Here is a 23,472-nt window from a genome sequence, read left to right as displayed (position 1 = left end):
AAATAGAAATAATTTATTCAGACTTAAAAAGTACTGTTGAAATAGATTTCTATATACAATGTATATATTTTTTTAAATTGCATATTTTATTTTTTAATTTCTGAGGGTTTTGAAAAAGCATTGTTGAGTCTTATTTGTTAGAAAATAAATGCATTTCTTATACCTAAAAAAAAAAAAAAAAATTGCACAACTTTGATATGCACCTTGTCTACACATGGCTGCACACGAAACCATGCATGGCATTATATTTTATAATCAAACCTTGAATGTGAAATATACAAGGTTTATCAAGATTATGAGTCATAGACAATATGGCTTGCAGGGTGAGCATGCCCTCTATACAGTTTGCTCAAAGGTTTATGTCAGGGAAGGCACACTTTCCACCAAGACACAGCATGCATGTCTAAGCACATTGGAAGGCTTAGCTGGAAAATGAACCTGAATGAAATGGTATTTTTTTTCAAAACACCATTTTGATGGTTTCAAGTTTAAGCAGTTTCGGCCAAACTATCCACCACCTTTGAATCTAAAACCAAAGGGTTTTTTTTTTTTTTTTTTAGTACCATATAGTATTTAGTACCATGCTTGGGTTGGAGGTTGAGAAGATGAGAGAAGATATTTGTTGACATTAGACTTGAACTTCTGTAGACTGTAATTTTCAGGAAAGTTGTTCTGTAACTTTCATATGAAGTTACAGAACATCATATGAAATTTTCATTGACTAATTTTCATATGAAGGAAGGTTGTTCCAGAAAACGGAGTTGAATGAATAAACAAGGAAGATGAAAAGTTGGTTCTGTGAGTTTGAATTTGGACAGTAAATGGATGTTGGCTGGTGGCGGAATGTGTTCAGACTATTTTGAAAGGGAGAGAGCGGGGAATTATAGAAGCCAATTCAGAAGAACAGTTCCCATGGAAGTAGCTGTAGAAAAAGCATGCAGCAGAAACAGTACATCTATGAGATGACAGTGAATGGAGAGATTCTGTTAGAGATGAGTCATTATTTAACCTAACTGCCCTCAGCTGAATGGAATCTAGAAGCCTGAGAGAGGTTTTGGGGGTACTGCCAGAGATGTGGGAACAAAATTCCATGTTAGGGAGGATTTGCGATTTGTGCAGAGTGAACAGCTGTTTGGAAGAAAAGTAACCCTGGGAGCGAAAGAAAAAACCAAGTTTTTTAGATGGAGAGGAAGCAATATTTGTAATGTGCTTGTACCATGAGAGATTAGAAGTCAGGGTAATCCCCAAAAGAGATATATCAACTTGCCTAGAAATCGGAGTGTCACCAAAGATAAGCATAGCAGCAGAAGAATCCTTTCTGTGAGATATAAGACAAGGCTGAGTTTTAGAAGGGTTGAAATCAACTAAATTGTCTTTGCCGCACTGGAGAATTACCTGGAGATCGGCATTTAAGGAATTGGTAGCAGATATTCGAGAAATTGAAGCTGATTGAGCAGGGAGAGGTTTCTCAAAATGGAAAATGGAATGCAATCTGCTATCATCGGCAAAACTATGGATAGGATTTCCAGTCGATGGAAGAAGGTCGTTAATATACAAGAGGAAAAGAGTGGGGGAAAGAAATGAACCTTGGGGGGACACCAGCATTAGTGCAGAAGTTAGAAGACAGAGAGCCATTTACAATCACCCTCAGTGAGTGATAAGAGAGAAAACTAGATAACCAATTACAAAAAACAGTTGGCAAACCATAAGATGGAAGCTTATTTAGAAGACCTTTATGCCAAACACAATCGAAAGCCTTTGAGATGTCTAGAGCAACCGAACTTTTCCATTGAATTTGTCCATAAATGGGTAACATAAGCCAGAAAATCACCAGTGGATCGACACTGATGGAATCCATACTGGTGATCGTTGATCAGACAGAAGGTTTCTGAGTAGTTTAAGAGTTGGCAGATAATTGATTTCTCCATTACTTTAGAAAGAGTAGAAGTAATTGGATGGGAGGGATTTGTCACCCTTTTTAGAAACTGGCTGGATATGAGCAACTTTCCAAGCAGAAGGAAAAACACATAGGAATGTGAAAAAATGCAGCAAAGAACAGGAGTAAGTTCAGGAGCACAGATATTGAGAACAAGTGGAAAAATACCATCAGAACCTGGAGCTTTCTTAGCATCAGATTCGTCAAAATCCTTCTGACATTCTTTTCACGGAAGACCACAGGAGGCATTGAATGGAGTGTGTTGGGAATGGTGAGAGGTGTTTTACCAAGATCATTAATACATGAGTTGGAATAAAAATGGGATGCTAGCAGGTCAGCTTTATACTTGGCCAAAGTGACAACAGAACCATGTAGTTTTGACAGAGGTGAGAGTAGGGATGGGCAAAAGTTGTGGCCAATAGCTTTGTAAGATACTAGAATGCTCGGCTACCATTAGGGCAAGAAGCAAGTTTTCTACTCTTAGCCTGTTCAAATTGTAGTTTGGACTGATTGATTTGATTTGGTAGTTGTTGGCGCATCGGCTTCTGTGGCCATATTGCACCTCCCAAGGTTTTTGCAGTACTTTGATCCAAGCCCGAGGCGGGAATCGAACCCGCGACCTTTGGGTTGCCGGGCAGGTACTTTACCCACTCGGCTAGCCCGGTCGGCGACTGATTAATAACTGCTTTACAATTGTTGTGAGCTTTGGTGTAGGCAGAAAATGAATGTGAAGAATTGGAAACAAGCCAATTACAATATAGAACATTCTTCTCCTGAACGGCCTTAGCCCATTTCTTGGAAAACCAAGGTCTAGATAAAGGACGAGATTTTGAAGTGGGGTATGGGATAAAGGATTCCACATCAAGAATAATTTCACTGACACAATCCGAGAAAATGTTAACATCAAAAGTTTTGAAACAGTAGTCCGACCAAGGAAAAGAAATCTTGCAGGTCATTCCATTTGCATTCTTGTAATGCCAAACAACATGAGGTTGGGAATAGCCATGATATAAAGTGATTATCTCTTCTCCATTGGAGAAGAGACAATCACCAAGTTCTGATCTGAGGTGACTAAAGGACCACTCACTTCAACCATATACTTAGAAGGGTTGTTTGTGAGAAAAAGATCAAGTGTGTTGGCTGTATGGTTAGGATTGTTCAGTATTCTTGTAGGTAAATGAACAATCTGTGCAAGGTCATTAATAATTGACTGAAATAAAACGGAAGCCAGCTGGAGTTGTGAACATTAAAATCTCCAAGAAAAATTACCTCACTGTTAGGAAATTTGGACTGGGGAAAGCCAAGTTGCAAAGAGAGGAAGTCAGAGCTCCAAGTGATTAGTGGAGTTGGGAGAACAGTAGAGACAGATGAATTTGACAGAATGAGCTAACAGTGAGGTGATTTTAAGCCAGAGAAGTTCGAAAAGAGGAGATTCCAAATTACCAAGTCTCTGATAGGAACGGACATATGCACAATTACCACCTTTGAGGCGAAAGGTTGATGATACAGCAAATAATTTAGGCAACTGAGATGAGCAGTGGTTCACTCAACCGGTAATTGAGATTCTGTCAGCAAAAGTACATGGAGTTTGGCAGACTGCAAGTGGAAATTGACATCGTTGAAATTAGAATTGAGAACCACTTATATTTGTGAAATGAACTAGGAAGTGTATAAGGTGTATAAGGCTTTGAATGGTTTGAGCATGCTCAATGCCAATGGGATTCTTCATCTTGCTCAGAATAATCACCTCAGAGGGCATAAATTCAAATTGAGGAAGGACGGATGTCGGATAGATGTGCGGAAATTTGCCTTTGGCCAGCGGGTGGTTGGTTGGTGGAACTGACTTCCATCACTTGTTGTTGAAGTTGAAAGCCTAAACAAATTTAAAGCTCAACTGGACAGGTATTTCGAACGAACGGAGGGGTGAAATGGGAGTGGTGTGTGTGTTTTTTTTTTTTTTTTGGCTGATGCTGAATAAGCTTGCTTTCTTGCATCATATGCCTCTACTAATGCTAATGCTAAAGTGTTTGGGAATTTTAGATCTTTTTGCAGATAAGCTTACTCTATTAATTTGACAATTCATGGTGTATTCAATAATAAGAAAAGTGGGGGGGCTGTATGAAATAATGAAATTTTTGGATATGGTGTACATATGGTAAGAATATACCCAGATCCTTGACATTATATGTCAAGATTTTCAAGATTTAGGCCTAATTGGATGTCAAATGAATTAATTTGACATGTGGCAGAGAAGAAAAATGCATGGGATACATATAAATTAACAGGTGACACAAAAGCCTATGATAGATATAAACTGGTCTGTAACCAAGTCACAAAGGAGGTTAGGCAGGCAAAGTCAGATTACAAGAAATCTTTGGCAAAGGATGCAAAGAAAAACAGCAAAGAATTCTTTCCTTATGTAAACTCTAGAAGGAAGGGGATGAATCAGATTGGTCCACTTGATATTGATGGTTAAACTGTTGATGATCCTGCTCAGGTAGCTAACAAACTAAATGAATATTTTGCATCTACATTCACACATGAGGAGTTATTCAGGGAGAGAAATGCCAGAGGTGTATTAAACTCTGTCAGTAAACAAGATAATCTTGCAATAACTGAGAGTAAAGGGGAGGAGAAATTGTTGAAGATAAACATAAGAAAGGCACCCGGGATGGATGGAATCTATCCAGTTAAATTAAAGGATGAAGCAAACCCTTAGCTTTAATTATGAGAGCTCCCTTGGATTCAGGGGAGGTACCCATGGACTGGAGATGTGCAAATGTTACCCCATCCACAAAGGAGGATCAAAGGGAGACATAGGTAATTACAGACCTGTTAGTTTAACTTCTGTTTCAGGGAAATTAACAGAGGCACTGATTAAAGAAGCATTGCAGGATCATCTAGACGAGACTTCAGTTATAGCTCGGACACAGCATGGTGAAGTTGGATACTATGATGTAGTCACAAAGGAATGGATGCAAATAATAATTTTGATATCATATATTTGGATCTTAGAAAGGCTTTTGATACTGTTGCACATTGAAGACTGCTGCACAAATTGGAGCAGTGTGGCATTGGAGGCAAATTGCTGCTATGGATAAAGGGATGGTTGAGTAGGAGAAGACATAGTGGTAACAAATGGACACTGCTTTTCATGGACTAATGTTATTAATGGAATCCCCCAGGGTTCAGTGTTGGGTCCATTGTTTTCTGTATTCATCAGTGATATTGATGATGGTATATCAGGCTTTAATGTCCATGTTTGCAGATGATACAAAGGTTGGCAGGTTTGTTAATGACACTAATGACAGTAAATTGCTACAACAGGATCTAGAAGACTTAAACAATTTCTCTAATCATGGAAGGGAACCAACCCAAACCTCCCCAAACAAGAGGCAGACAACAATATATAGTGAAATATATAGTCCAACATTGCATGGACTTAGGAATACAAATGATGAATCAGATTGGTCCACTTGATATCGATGGTTCGACTGTTGATGATCCTGCTCAGCTAGCAAACAAACTGAATGAGTATTTTTCATCTACAATTCTTACATAAGGAGTTAAGGAAAGAAAATGCCACATGGTTTTCAAATTGTAGCAGGGTGCTTAATTATTTTGTAATAACTGAGAGCAAAGTGGAGGAGAAATTGTTGAAGTTAAACATAAGAAAGGCACCTGGGGTGGATTGGTTTGGTTTGGTTTTGATTTTACTGGCGCATTAGCTACTCAGGCTATAATGTGCCAAGACCATGTCATTTATAAAAAAAATTAAACTTTCAGTGACCTAATTAGTTAGGTCACTATGTCAAAAGGTATAACAAATATATAAAAGAAAAATGTAAATTTTATAAACGAGCAAAAATATTTATTGATTTTAAAAAGCTAAAAACAGCAGACACATTGTCATTGTCGGATAAAATCTGACTGAGTGTATACGGCTCAGTCAGATGATTAAAAGCGGTAAAACGGATATTGCTAAAATCTGGACATTTAATTAAAATGTGTCTCATCGATAAAACTGGACGATTGCCACAGGACTCACACATAGGAGGGTCATCAGTCCTCAGCAAAAACGAATGAGTCAAATGACTATGTCCTATGCGGGTCCAGGCAAGAACAACTTCCTCCTTAAGATTCCTGCACAGACTAGACCGCCACGGTTCAGTTACAGGCTTTATCTGATATAATTTATTCGCAGTCTGTATATTCCACGAATCCTACCATTGGGAGTGTATCTTCATGTGTATTATTTGCCTGTAGTCTGTATAGGGGACTAACAGGCAGCGATTATTATTGGGAATTGCTGATTTGGCCGCGGTGTCAGCCAAGTCATTTCCACTAATCCCAACGTGGCTAGGAATCCAGCAGAAGCGGATATCATATTCACGTTCACAGAGGAAGTGAATCTTCTGCTGAATGCTAGACAGACCTGGATGAGAATTATATCTCACAGTTATATAAACGCTGAGAGAATCAGAATATAAAATGAACCGTTGGTATTGGTATTTACTAATGTGATCCAAGGCTAACTCTATAGCATGCAGCTCTGCAGTAAATATGCTGCATTCAGAGGGAATCTGCTCCGATGTAGTGCTGTCTGTAAAGACAGCAGCAGATCCCACATATGATTCCGATTTCGAACCGTCTGTGTAAACTGGCGCGAAGTCAGAATGTTCAGCTCGGTGTGCTGAATAAAGCTGCAGGTAGACAGACGATGGAGTGTCCGACTTTCCCCAAATTCTTAGGGAGAAGTCACATGTTGGAACATGAGCATGCCAGGGTGGAAGGGGTTGCTTTGGTGTTTGGGCAACCTTGTCTACCTTGATATTAACTTCCTTGAGTAGCTCTTGGAGACGAATACCAAAAGGACGATTGGCAGTCTTACGGGTGTAGTACAAATTTTCCCATCGTGGCTCAAAAACGAATAGCCACGTAGGATGGTCTGGCAGGGATTTCAGTTTTAAGGCGTACTTTAGAGACAACTCCTTACATTGAAGTGATAACGGTGGTTCGTTTGCTTCGACGTATAAGCTCTGGACAGGAGATGTTCGAAATGCTCCAGTAGCGATACGGAGAGCCTGATGATGGACAGGATCCAGCCATCGAAGTACACTGTCTCTGGCCAAATTATATACCAGGGACCCGTAATCTAGTCTGGATCGTACAAGTGCACGATAGATGCTTAGTAGGGTGCATCAATCCGCACCCCCTGGGGTGGATGGGATCTGTCCAGTTATATTAAAGGAGGCAGCAAAGGAACTAAGTAAACCCTTCGTCATAATTATGAGAGCATCCTTGGACTCAGGGGAGGTCCCTACGGACTGGACATGTGCAAATGTATCTCCAATTCACAAAGGGTGAAATGAATAATTACAGACCAGTTAGTTTAACTTCTGTTCCGGGTAAAATAATGGAGTCACTGGTTAAAGATGTATTGCAGGATCATCTAGACAAGATTGCAGCAATAATTCAGACACAGCATGAGTTTGTTAAGGGAAAGTCTTGTCTGACAAATTTGATTGGATATTATGATGTGGTTACAAAGGAACTGGATGCAAAAAATAATTTTGATATCATATACTTGGATTTCAGGAAAGCTTTTGACACTGTTGCGCATGGAAGACTACTGTACAAATTGGAGCAGAATGGTATTAAGAGTAAGTTGCCACAATGGATAAAAGGATGGTTGAGTGGGAGAAGACATAGGGTGGTAATCAATGGGCACTGCTCTTTGTGGACTAATGTTATTAGTGGAGTCTCACAGGGTTCAGTGTTGGGTTCACTGTTGTTTTGTATATTTATTAATGATATTGATGAAGGTATATCAGGCCTAGTGTCGAAGTTTTCAGATGACAAAGGTTGGTAGGGTTGTTAATGACAGTAATGGCAATGTGCTACGGCAACAGGATCTAGAAAATTTGGGAAGATGGGCTGAGAAGTGGCAACTGAAGTTTAACATTGACAAATGCAAAGTACTGCGTATGGGTAGAAGTTATTTGGTTGTTTGTTATTTGGTTTTTAGGAGCATTAGCAACTAAGGCCATATTGCTCCGGGATATGCGGTGGTCATTCCTTGACCTTTCCGCATACTCCGTATTTGGTGGTGACGGGCTCGAACCCCGGTCTAATCAAGAAGCATGTGCTACGCACTGCTGCTCCTTCCCACCTGGCTACGGAGGCGCCCATGGGTAGAAGTAACCCCAGAGGAACATACCAACTACACTTAGGGTGGTAGAAAATGAAAAAGACCTCTGAGTAATTGTGCAGTCAGATATGAAGTTTTCTGAACAATGCAGACAGGCTGCAAGAGCAGGTCATGGTTTTTGTCAATGATATACAGGAATTTTACTAGCAGCAAAAAGATGATTATTCCTTTGTTACGTCACATCTTGAGTACTGTATACAGGTCTGCCGGTCTCATTTTAGGAATGATGTAGATTTGCTTGAGCGTGTACAGAGAAGGGCAAAAAGATTGGTGAGGGGAATGAAGGGTTTCCCTTACAAAGAGAGGCTTAAGTTCTGCTAACTGCAGCGGCTGGAGACTAGGCACCTCAAGGTGATCTGATTGAGGTGCATAAGTCCTTGAATGGGTTGTGCACACTGAATTCTGATGGTATTCTTCTGCTTGCTCAGATTACGATCCTGAGGGGGCATAAATTCAAATTGAGGAAAGACAGTTGTAGAATAGATGTGTGGAAATTTGCCTTTAGCCAGCACATGGTTAATTGCTGAAACAAACTTCCATCTGTTGTGGAAGTTGATAGCTTAAATGAATTCAAGGAGGAACTGGACAAACTTTTAAAGGGAATGGATGTGTGAAATTTTGGTGTTTATTTTTTTTTGGCTGGTGCTACATAAGCTCATACGCTTGCTTTCTTGCCTCACATGCCACAATTACTGTTACTATCACCTAACTATAGCCATGATTGAAGAAGACTTTATCAATTTCTCTAGTTATGGAAGGGAACCAACCGAAACCTCCCCAAACAAGAAGCAGACAACAATATATAGTCCAATGTTGCATGTACTTAGGAACACAAATGGCTGCAGTATTTTTTTTCCCAACTACACTTTTAAATTTTAAAAATGGTGTGCATTGTTCTGATGAACAAAACACATTTCAAAGTGACTAAAAAAGAGAATTTGTTTTGTTTTGTGCACTGCAGTACTTCAACTTTCCAGATGCTAGCAATAGACATCAGCTATGACTATCCATTGGATTAGTTTAGATTTGTCACCTTCCTTCAAAATGGATTAACACCCAACATATCCCATCAAATGCACAGTAACACCTTTGTGGGGTGCAGTTCTCTCTTGACTGTAGTGGGATTGAATCTTTATTCCATTGTCAGCAATGTTCTTGTCCCCAGTAATTTTAATTTTAGCCAGAAATGGTGCTTGATAATGATGAGAATGCAGTGAAAGAAAAATGTCTACTTATGGTGTCAGATTTTTTGGATATAATGTGAATTCCATTTTCCAAGTTTTGTCACTTTTTGCAGTCATTTCAAAGATAAAAGATTAATGGAATGGGTCAAACTGAATTACAACTTCTGTAAATTTCAGATTACTGAATTCAACAAGTAAAGGTGACTAAAGTGGGACCAACTAATGTTACCAATGGGGAATTCTAAATGGGAAGCCTTCAGGGACTTAATGTTGGAGGGTACTAGGCTTTTCATACTAACTAAGAAATACTGTTCAAGTTTAGCCTAAATGGATGTCAGATGAATTAATGAGGCTCATGGCAGAGAAGAGAAATGCATGGGATGCATATAAATTAGTAGGTGACACAGAAGTCTATGGCAGATATAAGCTATTCTGTAATCAAGTCACAAAGGAGGTTAGGCAGGCAAAGGCAGATTATGAGAAATCTTTGGCAGAGGATGCAAAGAAAAACAGCAAAGAGTTCTTTACTTATGTGAACTCTAAAATGAAAGGGATGAATTAGATTGGGCAACTTAATATAGATGGGTTGACTATTGATGATCCTGATCAGGTAGATAATAAACTGAATGAGTATTTTGCATCTACATTCACACATGAGTAGTTATTCAAGGAGAGGAATGCCAGAAGTTTATCAGACTTTAACAGGGAGCTAAGTGATTTTGTAATAACTGACAGCAAAGTGGAGGGGAAACTGAAGTTAAACATAAGGAAGTCACCTGGGGTGGATGGGATCTATCCAGTTATATTAAAGGAGGCAGCAAAGGAAGTAAGCAAACCCTTAGCCCATAATTATGAAAGTTTCCTTGAACTCAGGGGAGATCCCCATGGACTGGAGATGTGCAAATGTGTCCCCATGTCACAAAGGGGAGATCAAAGGGTGACACGAGTAATTACAGACCTGAATCTAACTTCTGTTCCAGGGAAAATAATGGAGTCACTGCTTTAAAAAAAAGCGATGCAGGATCATCTAGGCAAGACTGCAGTTCAGACACAGCATGAGGTTGTTAAGGGGAAGTCTTGTCTGACAAATCTGATTGGATACTATGATGTGGTCACTAAGAAACTGGATGTAAAGAATAATTTTGATATCATATACTGATTTTAGGAAAGCTTTTGATACTGTGGCACATGGAAGACTACTGTACAAATTGGAGCAGTATGGCATTAAGGGCAAATTGCTACAATGGATAAAAGGGTGGTTGAGTTTGGGAAGGCAGAAATTGGTTATCAATGGACACTGATCTTTGTGGAACTAATGTCATTAGTAGAGTCTCCCAGGGTTCGGTGTTGAGCTCATTGTTGTTTTTGGTATTTATTAATGATATTGATTCAGGTACATCAGGATTTAATGTCTAAGTTTGCACATGATACAAAGGTTGTTAATGACAGTAATGATAGTATGCTACTGCAACAGGATCTCGAAAAGGTGAGCAGATGGGCTGAGAGGTGGCAACTGGAGTTTAACATTGACAAATGTAAAATACTGCATATGGGTGGCAGTAACCCCAGAGTAATGTACCAACTGGGTGGTACTACACACAGGGTAGTGGAGAATGAAAAGCACCTGGAGTAATTGTACAGTCAGATATGAAGTTTTCTGAGCAGTGCAAAAAGGCTGCAAGAGTAGCTCATGGTGTCTTGTCAATGATATACAGGAATTTTTCTAGCAGGGATAAGGGGGGGTGATTGTCCTCTTGTATAAGGCAATGTTTAGGCCACACCTTGAGTACTGTATACAGGATTGGGGGGCCTCATTTTAGGAAAGATGTAGAGTTGCTGGAACAAGTACAGAGAAGGGCAACAAGATTGGTGAGTGGAACAAAGGGTTGGTGTTACCAAGAAAGGCTTAAGTCTTGCAAATTGCAACTTCTGAAGCCTTGGCACCTGCAAGGTGATCTAATTGATCAATGCTAATGGGATTCTTTACCTGAGGGGGCATGTGACAGAGGCAGATGTGATAAACATCTAGCTCAGAAGCATCCCTCTTTTTAGATAGGAACCAAAATAGTTAAAATACTTAGCTGCTATTACATAATCATTACATAGCACAAATTATTATATGGTTATAATACCATTATTAAACACTGAGAAGGATATTGCTTTCTTATGATGTTTTATATTTTATAAAACATCATAAGAAAGCAATACACTAAAATCAAACATTGTTAAAATGATATTTTCAAAACTAATATGAACTATATTTATTTAGTGACACTAATTTTAAACTCAGGGGACACATAATATTTAACAATGTGAAGGAAAGGACTGCACTTGAACTGTGGGTTAGACACCTCTGATCTAGCTCAAAACATTACTTTCACAAAAAAAAAAGAGGACTGAAAAGGTTTTAATCAAGGCAAGTAAGTATGATATCAAAATAATTTTGATATATATTTGGATTTCAGGAAAGCTTTTGACACTGTTGCACATGGAAGACTATTGTACAAATTGGAGCAGAATGGTATTAAGGGTAAGTTGCTACAACGGATAAAAGTATGGTTGAGTGGGAGAAGACAGAGGGTGGTAATCAATGGGTGCTGCTCTTCATGGACTAATGTTATTAGTGGAGTCCCACAGGGTTTGGTGTTGTATCCACTGTTGTTTTATATATTTGTCAGTGATATTGATGAAGGTATATCAGGCTTGGTGTCAAAGTTTGCAGATGATACAAAGGTTGGCAGGGTTGTTAATGACAGTAATGGCAGTGTGCTACTGCAACAGGATCTAGAAAATTTGGGCAGATGGGCTAAGAAATGGCAACTGAAGTTTAACCTTGACAAATGCTAAGTACTGCATATGGATAGAAGTAATCCCAGAGAAATGTACCAACTGTGTGGTACTACACTTAAGGTGGTAGAAAATGAAAAAGACCTATGAGTAATTGTGCAGTTAGATATGAAGTTTTCTGAGCAATGCAGACAGGTTGCCAGGGCAGGTCATGGGGTTTTGTCAATGATATATAGGAATTTTGCTAGCAGGGAAAAGGAGGTGATTGTCCCTCTGTATAGGTCAGGCCTCCAGACCTGTACGCAGTACTTGAGGTCACGCCTCGAGTACTGCGTACAGGTCTGAAGGCCTCATTTTAGGAGGGATGTAGATTTGCTTGAGTGTGTACAGAGAAGGGCAACAAGATTGGCAAGGGGAATGAAGCAATCCTCTTACCGAGGGAATGGGGGGGGGGTGTGTTTGTGTTTTTGGCTGATGCTGCATAAGCTCATACACTTGCTTTCTTGCATCACATGCCACTACTACTACTTTTCTTTTCTTTCTTTTTTTTTTTTTTTTATCATCCAGAATTTTATAGCAAGAATTCTGTCTGTAGCATATGCTTTAGCTTCAATTAAATGATACAGTTATATTCACTGTCAATGCAAACAATTCAAAAATCAATATTGCCAATTAGTGGAAATGTACTGTACTTAAATTTTTGAAGTTATTAAAGCCTTCCCATCAATCCAAAATTTCAAAATTAATGTGTCTTAAGTAATGTATATCACTACATGAACAATTTAAGGGCACAAAAGGTGATATAGTTGTACATGTTGGCACCAATGATATTAAGAGTAGGAGACCGGCAGAATTACTTAGCAAGTACAGGTCACTGTTGAAAAAAGCCGTGAATTAGGGTTGAATTTGAAAGTGTCTGCAATTCTGCCCAGACACGATAGGAGGGAGTATATGACGAGAGCCTTGTCGATCAATTCGGCCCTGGAGGGATTGTGCAAGGCTCAAGGGGTAGAATTTTTTTCAGCCTGGTCTGTACTTGTTAACAGGAGAGACTGCTTCTACAGGGATGGGATACACTTAAATAGAAAGGGTGCAAAAATATTTGCTGATGTGTCGAGGCAGTGATAGGTGGGTTGGAAAACTGCTAGTTGGGGATACAAGGACTAATAGATTAACAGTAGCCACTGGCAGAGGTGGAAGTGATTCTTGCACTGCTTCTATTGAAATGAGCAGAAGCCTGAAAAACAAGATGCAGGATATTTCAGAGACTGCTGGGAGTCATTGCGGTACAAGTAAACACATGGGCTGTGTTAGGGTAGCTAAGAATAGAAACAGGTGCATGTATACTTGTGTGTACACCAATGCTAGGAGTTTGGTAAATAAATTTGATGAATTTGAGGTATTGCTCAAAACATCAAAGGCAGATATTGTTGGGATATCAGAGACGTGGTGTCACACAGATATAAGGAATGCAGAACTGGAATTTGGGGAGTACAACGTCTACAGAAAGGATAGACTGGATAGGAAGGGAGGAGGGGTTATGCTATTAGTTAAGAAATACATAAAATCCAAGGAGGTGAAACCAGTGGACAGCGCTGGACAGTGCAGTGTCGAGTCAGTTTGGTGTGACATAAGCATTGGGAGATCAAAATTGAATCAGGAGTGTGCTATAGGCCTAATGACTCTGACGAGTATAATAAGATACTGTACAGGGAAATAGAGTGGGCCAGTAAATCAGAGTCTTATAATGGGAGATTTTAATTTCCCAGATATTGACTGGAATTTGGGGCTGGTCACTCACACACTAGCAAGGCTTTTGTGGATTTATTGGATGATTGTTTTCTACATCAGCATGTTCAGGAGGCAACTAGAGGGAAGAATACTCTTGATTTGATTATCAGCAGTGATTCTTCATGCATTAAGAATCTGCAGATAAATGAACCACTAGGTGGCAGTGATCACAGTGTGTGCTAAAGTGGGATTTACTCAAAGAGGTAACTACCATTAGAGGTAAAGGGAAGGGTTATTGCTTTTGTAAAGACGACTACGATGGACTGAGACAGTATTTAAATTCTATACAGTGGGACCAACTGATGATGTTACCAACAGCAAATGCAAAATGGGAAGCATTCAAGGAACTAATCTTGGAAGCTACCAGGCTTTACATACCAACTAAGAAATATTGTTCAAGGTTTAGGCCTAAATGGTTGTCAGATGAACTAATGAGACATGTGGCAGAGAAGAAAAATGCATGGGATACATACAAATTAATCGGTGACATGGAAGCCTATGATAGATATAAGTTGGTCTGTAACCAAGTCACAAAGGAGATTAGGCAGGCAAAGGCAGACTACGAAAAATCCTTGGCAAAGGATGCAAAGAAAAACAGAAAAGAGTTCTTTACCTATTTAAACTCAAGAAGGAAAGGGATGAATCAGTTTGGTCCACTGGATATTGATGGTTCAACAGTTGAGGATCCTGCTCAGGTGGCTAACAATCTAAACGAGTATTTTGCATCTACATTCACACATGAGGAGTTATTCAGGAAGGAGAATGACGTAGGTAAAGTAAACATTGGCAGTGAGCTAGATGATTTTTATTTTAACTGAGAGGAAAGTGGAGGAGAGATTGTTGAGGATAAACATAAAAAAGGCACCTGGGGTGGATGGGATCTATCCAGTTATATTAAAGGAGGCAGCAAAGGAAGTAAGCAAACCCCTAGCCATAATTATGAGAGCTTCTTTGGACTCAGGGGAGGTACCCATAGACTGGAGATGTGCAAACGTAACCCCAATTCACAAAGGAGGATCAAAGGCTGACACAAGTAATTATAGACCTGTTAGTTTAACTTCTGTTCCAGGAAAATTAATGGAGGCACTGGTTAAAGAAGCACTGCAGGATCATCTAGACAAGAATTCAGTTATAGCTCAGACGCAGCATGGTTTTGTTAAGGGCAGGTCTTGCGTGACCAATTTGATTGGATACTATGATGTAGTCACAAAAGAACTGGATGCAGGGAATAACTTTGATATTATATATTTCGATCTTAGAAAGGCTTTTGATACTGTTGCACATGGAAGACTGCTGCACAAATTGGAGCAGTGTGGCATTGGAGGCAAATTGCTGCTATGGATAAAGGGATGGTTGAGTGGCAGAAGACAGAGAGTGGTAATCAATGGACACTGCTCAACGTGGACTAATGTTATTAGTGGAGTTCCTCAGGGTTCAGTGTTGGGTCCGTTGTTGTTTTCTGTATTTATGAATGATATTGATGATGGTATATCAAGTTTAATGTCCAAGTTTGCAGATGATACAAAGGTTGGCAGAGTTGTTAAGGACACTATTGATGCTATGCTGCTGCTGCAACAGGATCTGGAAAGGTTGAACAGATGGGCTGAGAGGTGGCAAATGAAGTTTAACATTGGCAAATGTAAAGTACTACATATGGGAAACAGTAACCCCATATCAACGTATCAACTCTGTGGTACTACACTGACAGTCGTGGAGAATGAAAAGGACCTGGGGGTAATTGTGCAGGCAGATATGAAGTTCTCTGAGCAGTGCAGACGAGCTGCAAGAGTAGCTCATGGTGTCTTGTCAATGATATACAGGAATTTTTCTAGCAGGGATAAGGAGGTGATTATTCCCTTGTATAAGGCAATGGTCAGGCCACACCTTGAGTACTGTATACAGGTCTGGAGGCCTCATTTCAAGAAGGATGGAGAGCTGCTGGAACGGGTACAGAGAAGGGCAACAAGATTAGTGAATGGAACAAAAGGTTGCTCTTACGAAGAAAGGCTTAAGTTTTGCAAATTACAGACTCTGGAGACTAGGCACCGGCGAGGTGATCTGATAGAGGTGTATAAGGCTTTGAATGGTTTGAGCATGCTCAATGCCGATGGGATTCTTCCTCTTGCTCAGAATAATCACCTCAGAGGGCATAAATTCAAATTGCGGAAGGACAGATGTTGGATAGATGTGCGGAAATTTGCCTTTGGCCAGCAGGTGGTTGGTTGGTGGAACCGACTTCCATCACTTGTTGTTGAAGTTGACAGGCTAAACAAATTTAAGGCTCAACTGGACAGGTATTTCGAACGAACAGAGGGGTGAAATGGGAGTGGTGTTTTTTTTTTTTTTTGTTTTTTTGGCTGATGCTGAATAAGCTTGCTTTCTTGCATCATGTGCCTCTACTAATGCTAATGCTAATGTAAAACTTACTGTGACAAGTGACTTGAGCTCAGGAGAGACTCTTGAATTAGAGAAGATTTCTTGTATCATCAATACATAAAGGCAGTAAACTAACTTGTGAGTTGGATGTTGGAAATAAATTTGACACCATTTGGATTTTAGCAAAGCATTTGACTCAGACCTGCGCAAGTTTACCTGTATAAACAAGAACATGTTTGTATCACAGGGAATGTTCATTAGATGGATCACAGCACTGCAAGAGGCAGAGTATTGTTATTTGTGTTTACATGATTGATGGTTACCCTGATTGAGCTAACATAAGAATTGAGTCTCCCCAATAGATCAGCACGGGGAACATTGCTGTGACGTTTTGATTTTCTTAAGTGGCATTGACAAAGAGATACAGGAGGGCATGTCAAAGTTTGCCGTGTTTGATGTAGAGATCAAGATCAGAGTAATTAATGATCAGTGCCAAGTGGCACTACTTCTTTGAGATGACCTAGGCTTCAGGGATGATCAGAAAAGTGGCAGCTGTATTAATGTAGCATATAACATATGCTTATAGGACTGAATTTAAAAAAATGTTGATGAAGAAATAAATTTGGGTGTTGTAATATGGGCAGATATGAAGTTCTCTGTGCAGTAAAGACAGGCAGCAAAGAGGGGTGCCCCCATAGTGTCCTATCAATGATTTATCAAATGTTTGTGTGTGGAGATAAAGGTCATAATCCTATAGTACAAGGACCGAGTATTTCACTGCATGTGAAATACTCAGTCTGAGTATAGAGACTGCTCCTCAAAAAAAGACAACTTCTCAAAAGGATCCAAGAAGTGAGATTAGAAAAAAAGCATCCATATATAAGGAGAGGCTTCAAATGTAGGCCACAGAGCTTTGTAACTAAACACCTTTGGGGGGGGGGGGGGGGGGTTCATAATTGAAATCTGAAAGCATAAAATAATATGAACGAAGGTAAAACTTTCATTATTATAAATGATTCCAAAAACTAAGGGCCATAGATTCAAATTATGGGCCAAGAGGTTTAGACTGGATTATATGAAAGTTTAATTACTGAATAGTTGCCTCCATGAAGCTGATAGCTTGGGGAAATTAAGGTCAGGTACTAAACGAGAAGGGAATAACATAAGTTTATTTATTTTATTGTATTTCATTTATTTATTTTTTTTTATTTGACTGGTGCAGCAAACGTCCAGGGCCTTTTGCACCATATGGCTAATATTAATTGCCATGATGACCAACAACAAGGATATTCAACTATGGACATTCAAAAACACCTGAAACTCCAGAACCAGTTGAAAATTTCATTCACTAATTTTGTCTGATTCTCAGATGACTTCATATTAACACATGCCATTCTAATAGCATATTTGAGCAAACAGAAGCTTTTGGACACAAAATCAAAAATTTGTTTTCAAAAATTAAAATTTTGATGATCACTGTTAGCAAGATATCATTCAAGAGATGAATAAGTTTTCGTTTAAAAGAATTCACCTTACTTGGTGAATTCTTTTAAACAAAGAAAGGGATTTGGTTATTACAAGTGGACGTGAAGTTCTCCATACAGTATAGACAGGTGGCAAGGAAGATTCATGATGTCCCATTGATTTATCAAAAATTTGCTTGTAGTTTCAAGATAAAGGGATCTACTTCTTATTGCACAACAATGTTAGGTGGCCACATGCTGGGCCAATTATCAAGATTTTTGGCAGCACATGAGGTTGTGGAGACCCATTTCCCTGATTTATCTCCCCTGGACTACTCATTTTCCCAAAATACGCAAACTGTAACAGAAGAAATGGTGGCAGTACTCAGTTCAATCAAATACATTTAAAAAATGTTTCTAACAGTGGCCTTACAAGTGATTTCACACGTTTTTAACTGCTCAAGGCAATTACTTTGGAAAAATATTAAAAGTTTCATTCTAACATGTAGTTTTCTTTAAATTGACTCAATCCTGGAACTTAATTTTTAAATCCTGTACGCCATATTATAGTATATTATAAGTGCACTAATATTAAAATATGTGATAATAATAGGGGCTTATTTTTTTCTAATTGTCTATTCCCTAGACAAATCGCCACATCCGTCTAAGAGAGCTTCTACTGCAATATTCAAAGGATGCCACACTTATTGCTATGTAAGTATATAAAGTAAGAAAGATAAGTTATTGAAATAAAAAACATCAAAATTATGTATCGGGTACATAATGAGTTGCTGCCACTCTACTCTGAGACTGATAATGTCACAGCGGCATCCATTAAAAACATCTTTACTGCAGGAACTCATTATAAAACTGGTACAGTAAAATAAATAAAGTATTGCTGCATTATTTTAATTGAAAAAATAATTTCAGTACAATGAATGGAATTTTTCATTGTACTAGTGTACAATGAAATAATTCGTATAAAATATATTATAATAACACTAAAATTATTAGTCTATGGTAACTGAAATCAGATATATAATTTTTACACTCAAATGATCTTAATTCCCGAGTGAATACTCCATAGATTGTCATTCCATTACGTGTAGTATTTACTGAAGTATTTGATTTAATATCTAAATTGAAGACATCTTTCATAAATTTACAAAACTTCTTTCCAGCCTTGGGATTTAATTCTAGATTGAAATCACCAGCAAGAACTATAAGTATATGATCCAGTGGCTCTTCCAATAATTTTGCACGTTCAATGGAATAAGGCATCAAATTCTTGTTTATGAATTTTTGAATTATATCTAATGACATCCCTGGAGTGATGTTTATGGCAACGATGAAAACAGATTCACTATTGAATTTGCACAAAGATCCACAAATGTCTCCAATTTCATCTGATACTGCTGTTGCACTGCTGCTATTATGTTGTGCAAATATATGTGGTGTACTGATGACAGTTGAACCTTCACATTGGTATATTGCAACACCACCACCACTACAAACATCCGACCTTTTAAATTGAGTCGCACATTGGAATGGTTTAAGTAATATATTCATTATCCAACCACATTTCACTTAATATCAATATTTTGGATTGCTGTAAGATTGTCCGTTTTGATATCTCAAACATGGATCTGTAAACTTTGTACATTCATTGACGATACAGATATACTACTTTGTATGAAATCTTGCAGTTCATCCTGTAGAGATGGTAGCTTATTATATTTCAAGAGATCTAGTTCAGCACAAAGTTCTATATTACTAGTTAATAGCTTTGCCGTGGTGAAATCATCTTGGGGATTTGTAATATATAAACCTTGCAATGAGGTCACTCGAGATAACGCCATGTATACAAGTTTCTGTTGATGATCTTTCTTATAATTATATAGATTTATGTATAGTCAAAGCACAAGCACATACTAAAGGAAATTGTTTAAATCTACATGTTAATTTCCTATCGTTCTTGAATGGAATCTTTTGATCATTTTATAATATGTACGGATTGACTAGGTCAAGGTTTATCTTTCACATTGCTTATAACGAGAATTTTTGACTTAGGAAATTTCATCCATACTCGTTTAACTGTTTTGTCGTCCTCAAATTCGAAATATACTAAAGTACTGATTGTACCACATCTATATTTGTAGTAATCATGTACAATTTTCCTTTTAATAATGGTAGAATGTATGAAAGTCCTGCAGTTTCAGTCACTGATATTTTATGAATTTTATTTCGCATACTTGCTAATTGTTCTTCAGAATGATATCCGTGGTATAAATCTTGTGCAACCACTTCATGGGTATCATCTGCAACTAAAGCATTTGTATTACAGGCATTTACATCACTATTTCTTAAAAATAGTCTAATCCTTGCAGACATAAATTAGTAGCATCTTCTTTGGTAACAAATCTGGATTCTATAATTTTAAGTTCATCTGGTAATAACGCTTCTCCATTGCCTATTTTTGTAAGAATTTTAGAAAAGGTACTATCGGACTATTGAAAACTTGTACTAATTCATGAAATTGTAGTGAATTTGCACAATTTGTGGAGCAATCTCTAATGACTTGTTTAAAAATTCTTTCAATTCCAACACAGAACGAGTAATGTCAGCTGTAATTCCTACTGATTTAAATGCAATTTACAAGTTTTCTGCGGTACGCATTCGCATAATCTTCATTGCCATATATAGCAAATGTTGGGGAGTTACTCCACGATCTACAAATCAGATCTACAAATTTCACTCAATGCCATCATAAAGGGAGTAATTTTCAATCCATTTTTAAATTTTTGTGCATGTCCCAAATATATAGCTGGAAAAGAAAGTTCTTCTGCATGTACTGTATATCAAGTATGAAACTTGTTGGAGATGATTTCTGACCCAGTGCTATACATAAATATTTATCTTCAGACCATAATAATGTTTGTTGTTGAATTAACAATAGTTCATCATCATTGTTGACTGGTTCCACAATTTCATCTGAATGTTCCTGTTCGCTATCATCATTTGTCTCCAAGAAATCGTCACTCAATTTTATGCCGTAGAATTTATACAAAGGTGAATTTATCAAATACTGTAACCATATTTTCACTATTTTCTTCTGCACACATCCTTGTAGATATTATTTATGTATGAGTCATTGTTTTATATGTACATTAATGGCATAATCGTCATCTAATTCTCTAGGTAATTGATGAACCATCATATTTACGTTAACTGGTACATTTATTACTTGTCTAATGATCCCATATTGTCTATGTTCGTGTTGTAAACGACAAATTTGCATAAAGGGTAATTGTGGTGATATCAAACGCTCAGTTACAACATCCAGTGGAGGCAAATGAGTAGGATATGTTGTATATATAAATCCATTTGACATGGCCACAGTTGGTATCCGTCCCTCTTTTAATGAAGTATGACATGTATTCCACGTCATGAAAGTACTCACTTCTTGGAGATGGTTTCAAATCTAATTGAAACCTTTAACTATCACAAATATTACAACTAAATCCAAATAGGTTTTTTACACTAATTTTTCAAACTCACTGTCAGCTTGTGTAGACACTATAGGAATCTCAGGAATCTCATTATTAGCCATTTCTAATTTCACTTTTTTTCATGCACAATATTCCTTCATTCGTTCTGCTTGACTTTGATTCCTGATAAGTATCAGGCATAGCAGAACTCTGTGGTTGAATTTCATTATTATTCAGAATAGTCTGAATTTCTAATTTCCTTTTCTTCTGTTCACGATATTTCTTCATTATTTCAGCTCAAGTTTCTTTGGGTGCAGTTTGAGAACTCCCAGGCATAACGAAACACTCTTGTTGAATTTCATCTGGATTCACATTTCTGTCTAACTTCCCTTTCTTTCTTTCACAATATTCCTTCGAATGCTGAGCTAGATTTTGGCACAGTCACTTGCGTATTAATCATTTTGCTGATATAACGGTATAATGCAGCATTTCACTGTTCAATTGTACTTATGTACAATTGAGTTTTCTTGGGTGCATGCATTGTACTTGTTGCAGCAACAAGTACAACACATGCGCATCGGATTCCGTGATTATTTTCTAGGTAACATAATGCTTTTTTCCAAATAACGCTGCTAAAAACGTTTTTAACATCAAAAACATCTCAACCTTTTAACATACACTATCCACCCCAAAAGGTATGGGACACTGCAGTTATAAATTAAATTATATATTTATTTAAAGAAAATAATGGCATGTCCACTTTGGCACTGCTTCAATGCATTGTGAAAGCTTCCTGCTAATTTCTGATAGAAAGTTGGTAGCATTGTGCTTCACCTATCCGTTAAACATTCACAAGTTCCACTAACAAAGTGAGCCACCTTGCTGGCCACTGCAATGTTCCACTGTTATTCTCTTTGAACCACAAATTCACAATTTTGGCTTTTGTAACAAGGAGCTGTCATGATGGAGAGCACAAGGGCTACTTCCATAAAATTGCTACACTGTAAGGCATACATAATCACCTAGAAAGTGTAGGACAACTCATGCTTCCATGTGCCAGTTCGTCTGGTCCATACCATGAGAAATGCCCCCAGATTTTGGCTCCTTGTCCTCCAAACCTCACAGCTGGGACAACTACTATATGTCAGCATTCTTCAGGCATTCCCAGTACCCAAATACATCCATCAGGAGCTGATGCACCTTGAAACAGCTGCTTACCCCATCTTACTAGCAAAGTCTAGAGAATCTGAATTTGGAGTTCTGAGCAGCCACAAGCATACTTGTAAATGGTTCTACAACATGCAGAAAGCTGCATGCCATGAATTTTCATGGGAAGATAAGCATCCCACAAGTTTTTTGTTATCAAAACAAATGCACACTGTTAATTAGTATGGTACAGATACACCAAACCTGGACTGTTGATCATTGGAAATTGGTAATAAGGGATGACAATTCGTATTTCACGCTCTTCCTACATGCAATGCAACAGTAAGTATACTACCATACAATAGTAGAATTATATATGTATATATCCCTCCCCCTGATATTTTAAAGTTTACTAATCTTATTTTCTTTGTTTTCAGGACTCTTCCAATGCCTCGGAAAGGAACTTGTTCAGCTCCCCTATACATGGCTTGGCTTGAAACTTTAACCAGGGGCATGCCACCTTTCCTATTAATCAGAGGAAATCAAACCAGTGTTCTTACTTTTTATTCCTGAAAATGCAGAATTCTTCTAGAGAAAAAAAAAAAAAAAAAAACACTCAGTGGGCTTGCAAAATTAACACTGTTAAACAGTGATTCCACTCTTGAATAAACTGATTTTGGCATCAAGTGAAATCCATTTAGACATAACAGACTGTGTAGGATACTTATCTTCCACCTAAAATTTGTAGGAAAGGATGCATAACTTTGTAGCATTTTTTTCACTGTGAACTTTTGAAAGTCTCAGAAGACACTAAAGACTAATTTGAAATTGATAGTTGTGTTCAACTTCATTCCAGGTTTGATGCCCTAATTATGAATAATATATAATAGCCTTATTCAAATGTTACTTTCATCTCAGGGAATGGTATTTTTATTTGTAAAGTGTTACTATGAGTGATAAAATGCAAGACTATGCCAAAAAAAAAAATAATAAATAAATAAATACGAAGCTTTGTGATAAATTTGTAATTAAAATATTTCACTTCAAGTAGTGAATCATCCTTAGCTTTATAAGTAACTTTATTTACTTT

At 37.9% G+C, this 23,472-nt stretch overlaps 1 protein-coding gene across 3 annotated transcripts in view; it reads left to right on the top strand.

The window, feature by feature from the left end:
- The window catches only part of LOC150089241 (solute carrier family 12 member 2-like), a 544,391-nt gene extending 521,410 nt beyond the window's left edge, over positions 1-22,981 (top strand). For all 3 annotated transcript variants that reach the window (XM_090388535.1, XM_090388531.1, XM_090388539.1), the window contains 2 exons: positions 18,395-18,462; positions 22,820-22,981. In XM_090388535.1, the coding sequence (XP_090244661.1) occupies positions 18,395-18,462; positions 22,820-22,955 (204 nt within the window). In that variant the 3' untranslated portion in view covers positions 22,956-22,981. The remainder of the gene's footprint in view (positions 1-18,394; positions 18,463-22,819) is intronic.
- Positions 22,982-23,472: the final 491 nt, after the last annotated feature.

The sequence above is a fragment of the Mastigoproctus giganteus genome, chromosome 2, assembly GCF_048544385.1.
Source record: "Mastigoproctus giganteus isolate SK-2022 chromosome 2, ASM4854438v1, whole genome shotgun sequence".
NCBI lineage: Eukaryota > Metazoa > Arthropoda > Arachnida > Uropygi > Thelyphonidae > Mastigoproctus > Mastigoproctus giganteus.
The sequence above is the reverse complement of the archived record's forward strand: the minus strand, read 5'-3'. Positions and strand labels throughout refer to the sequence as shown.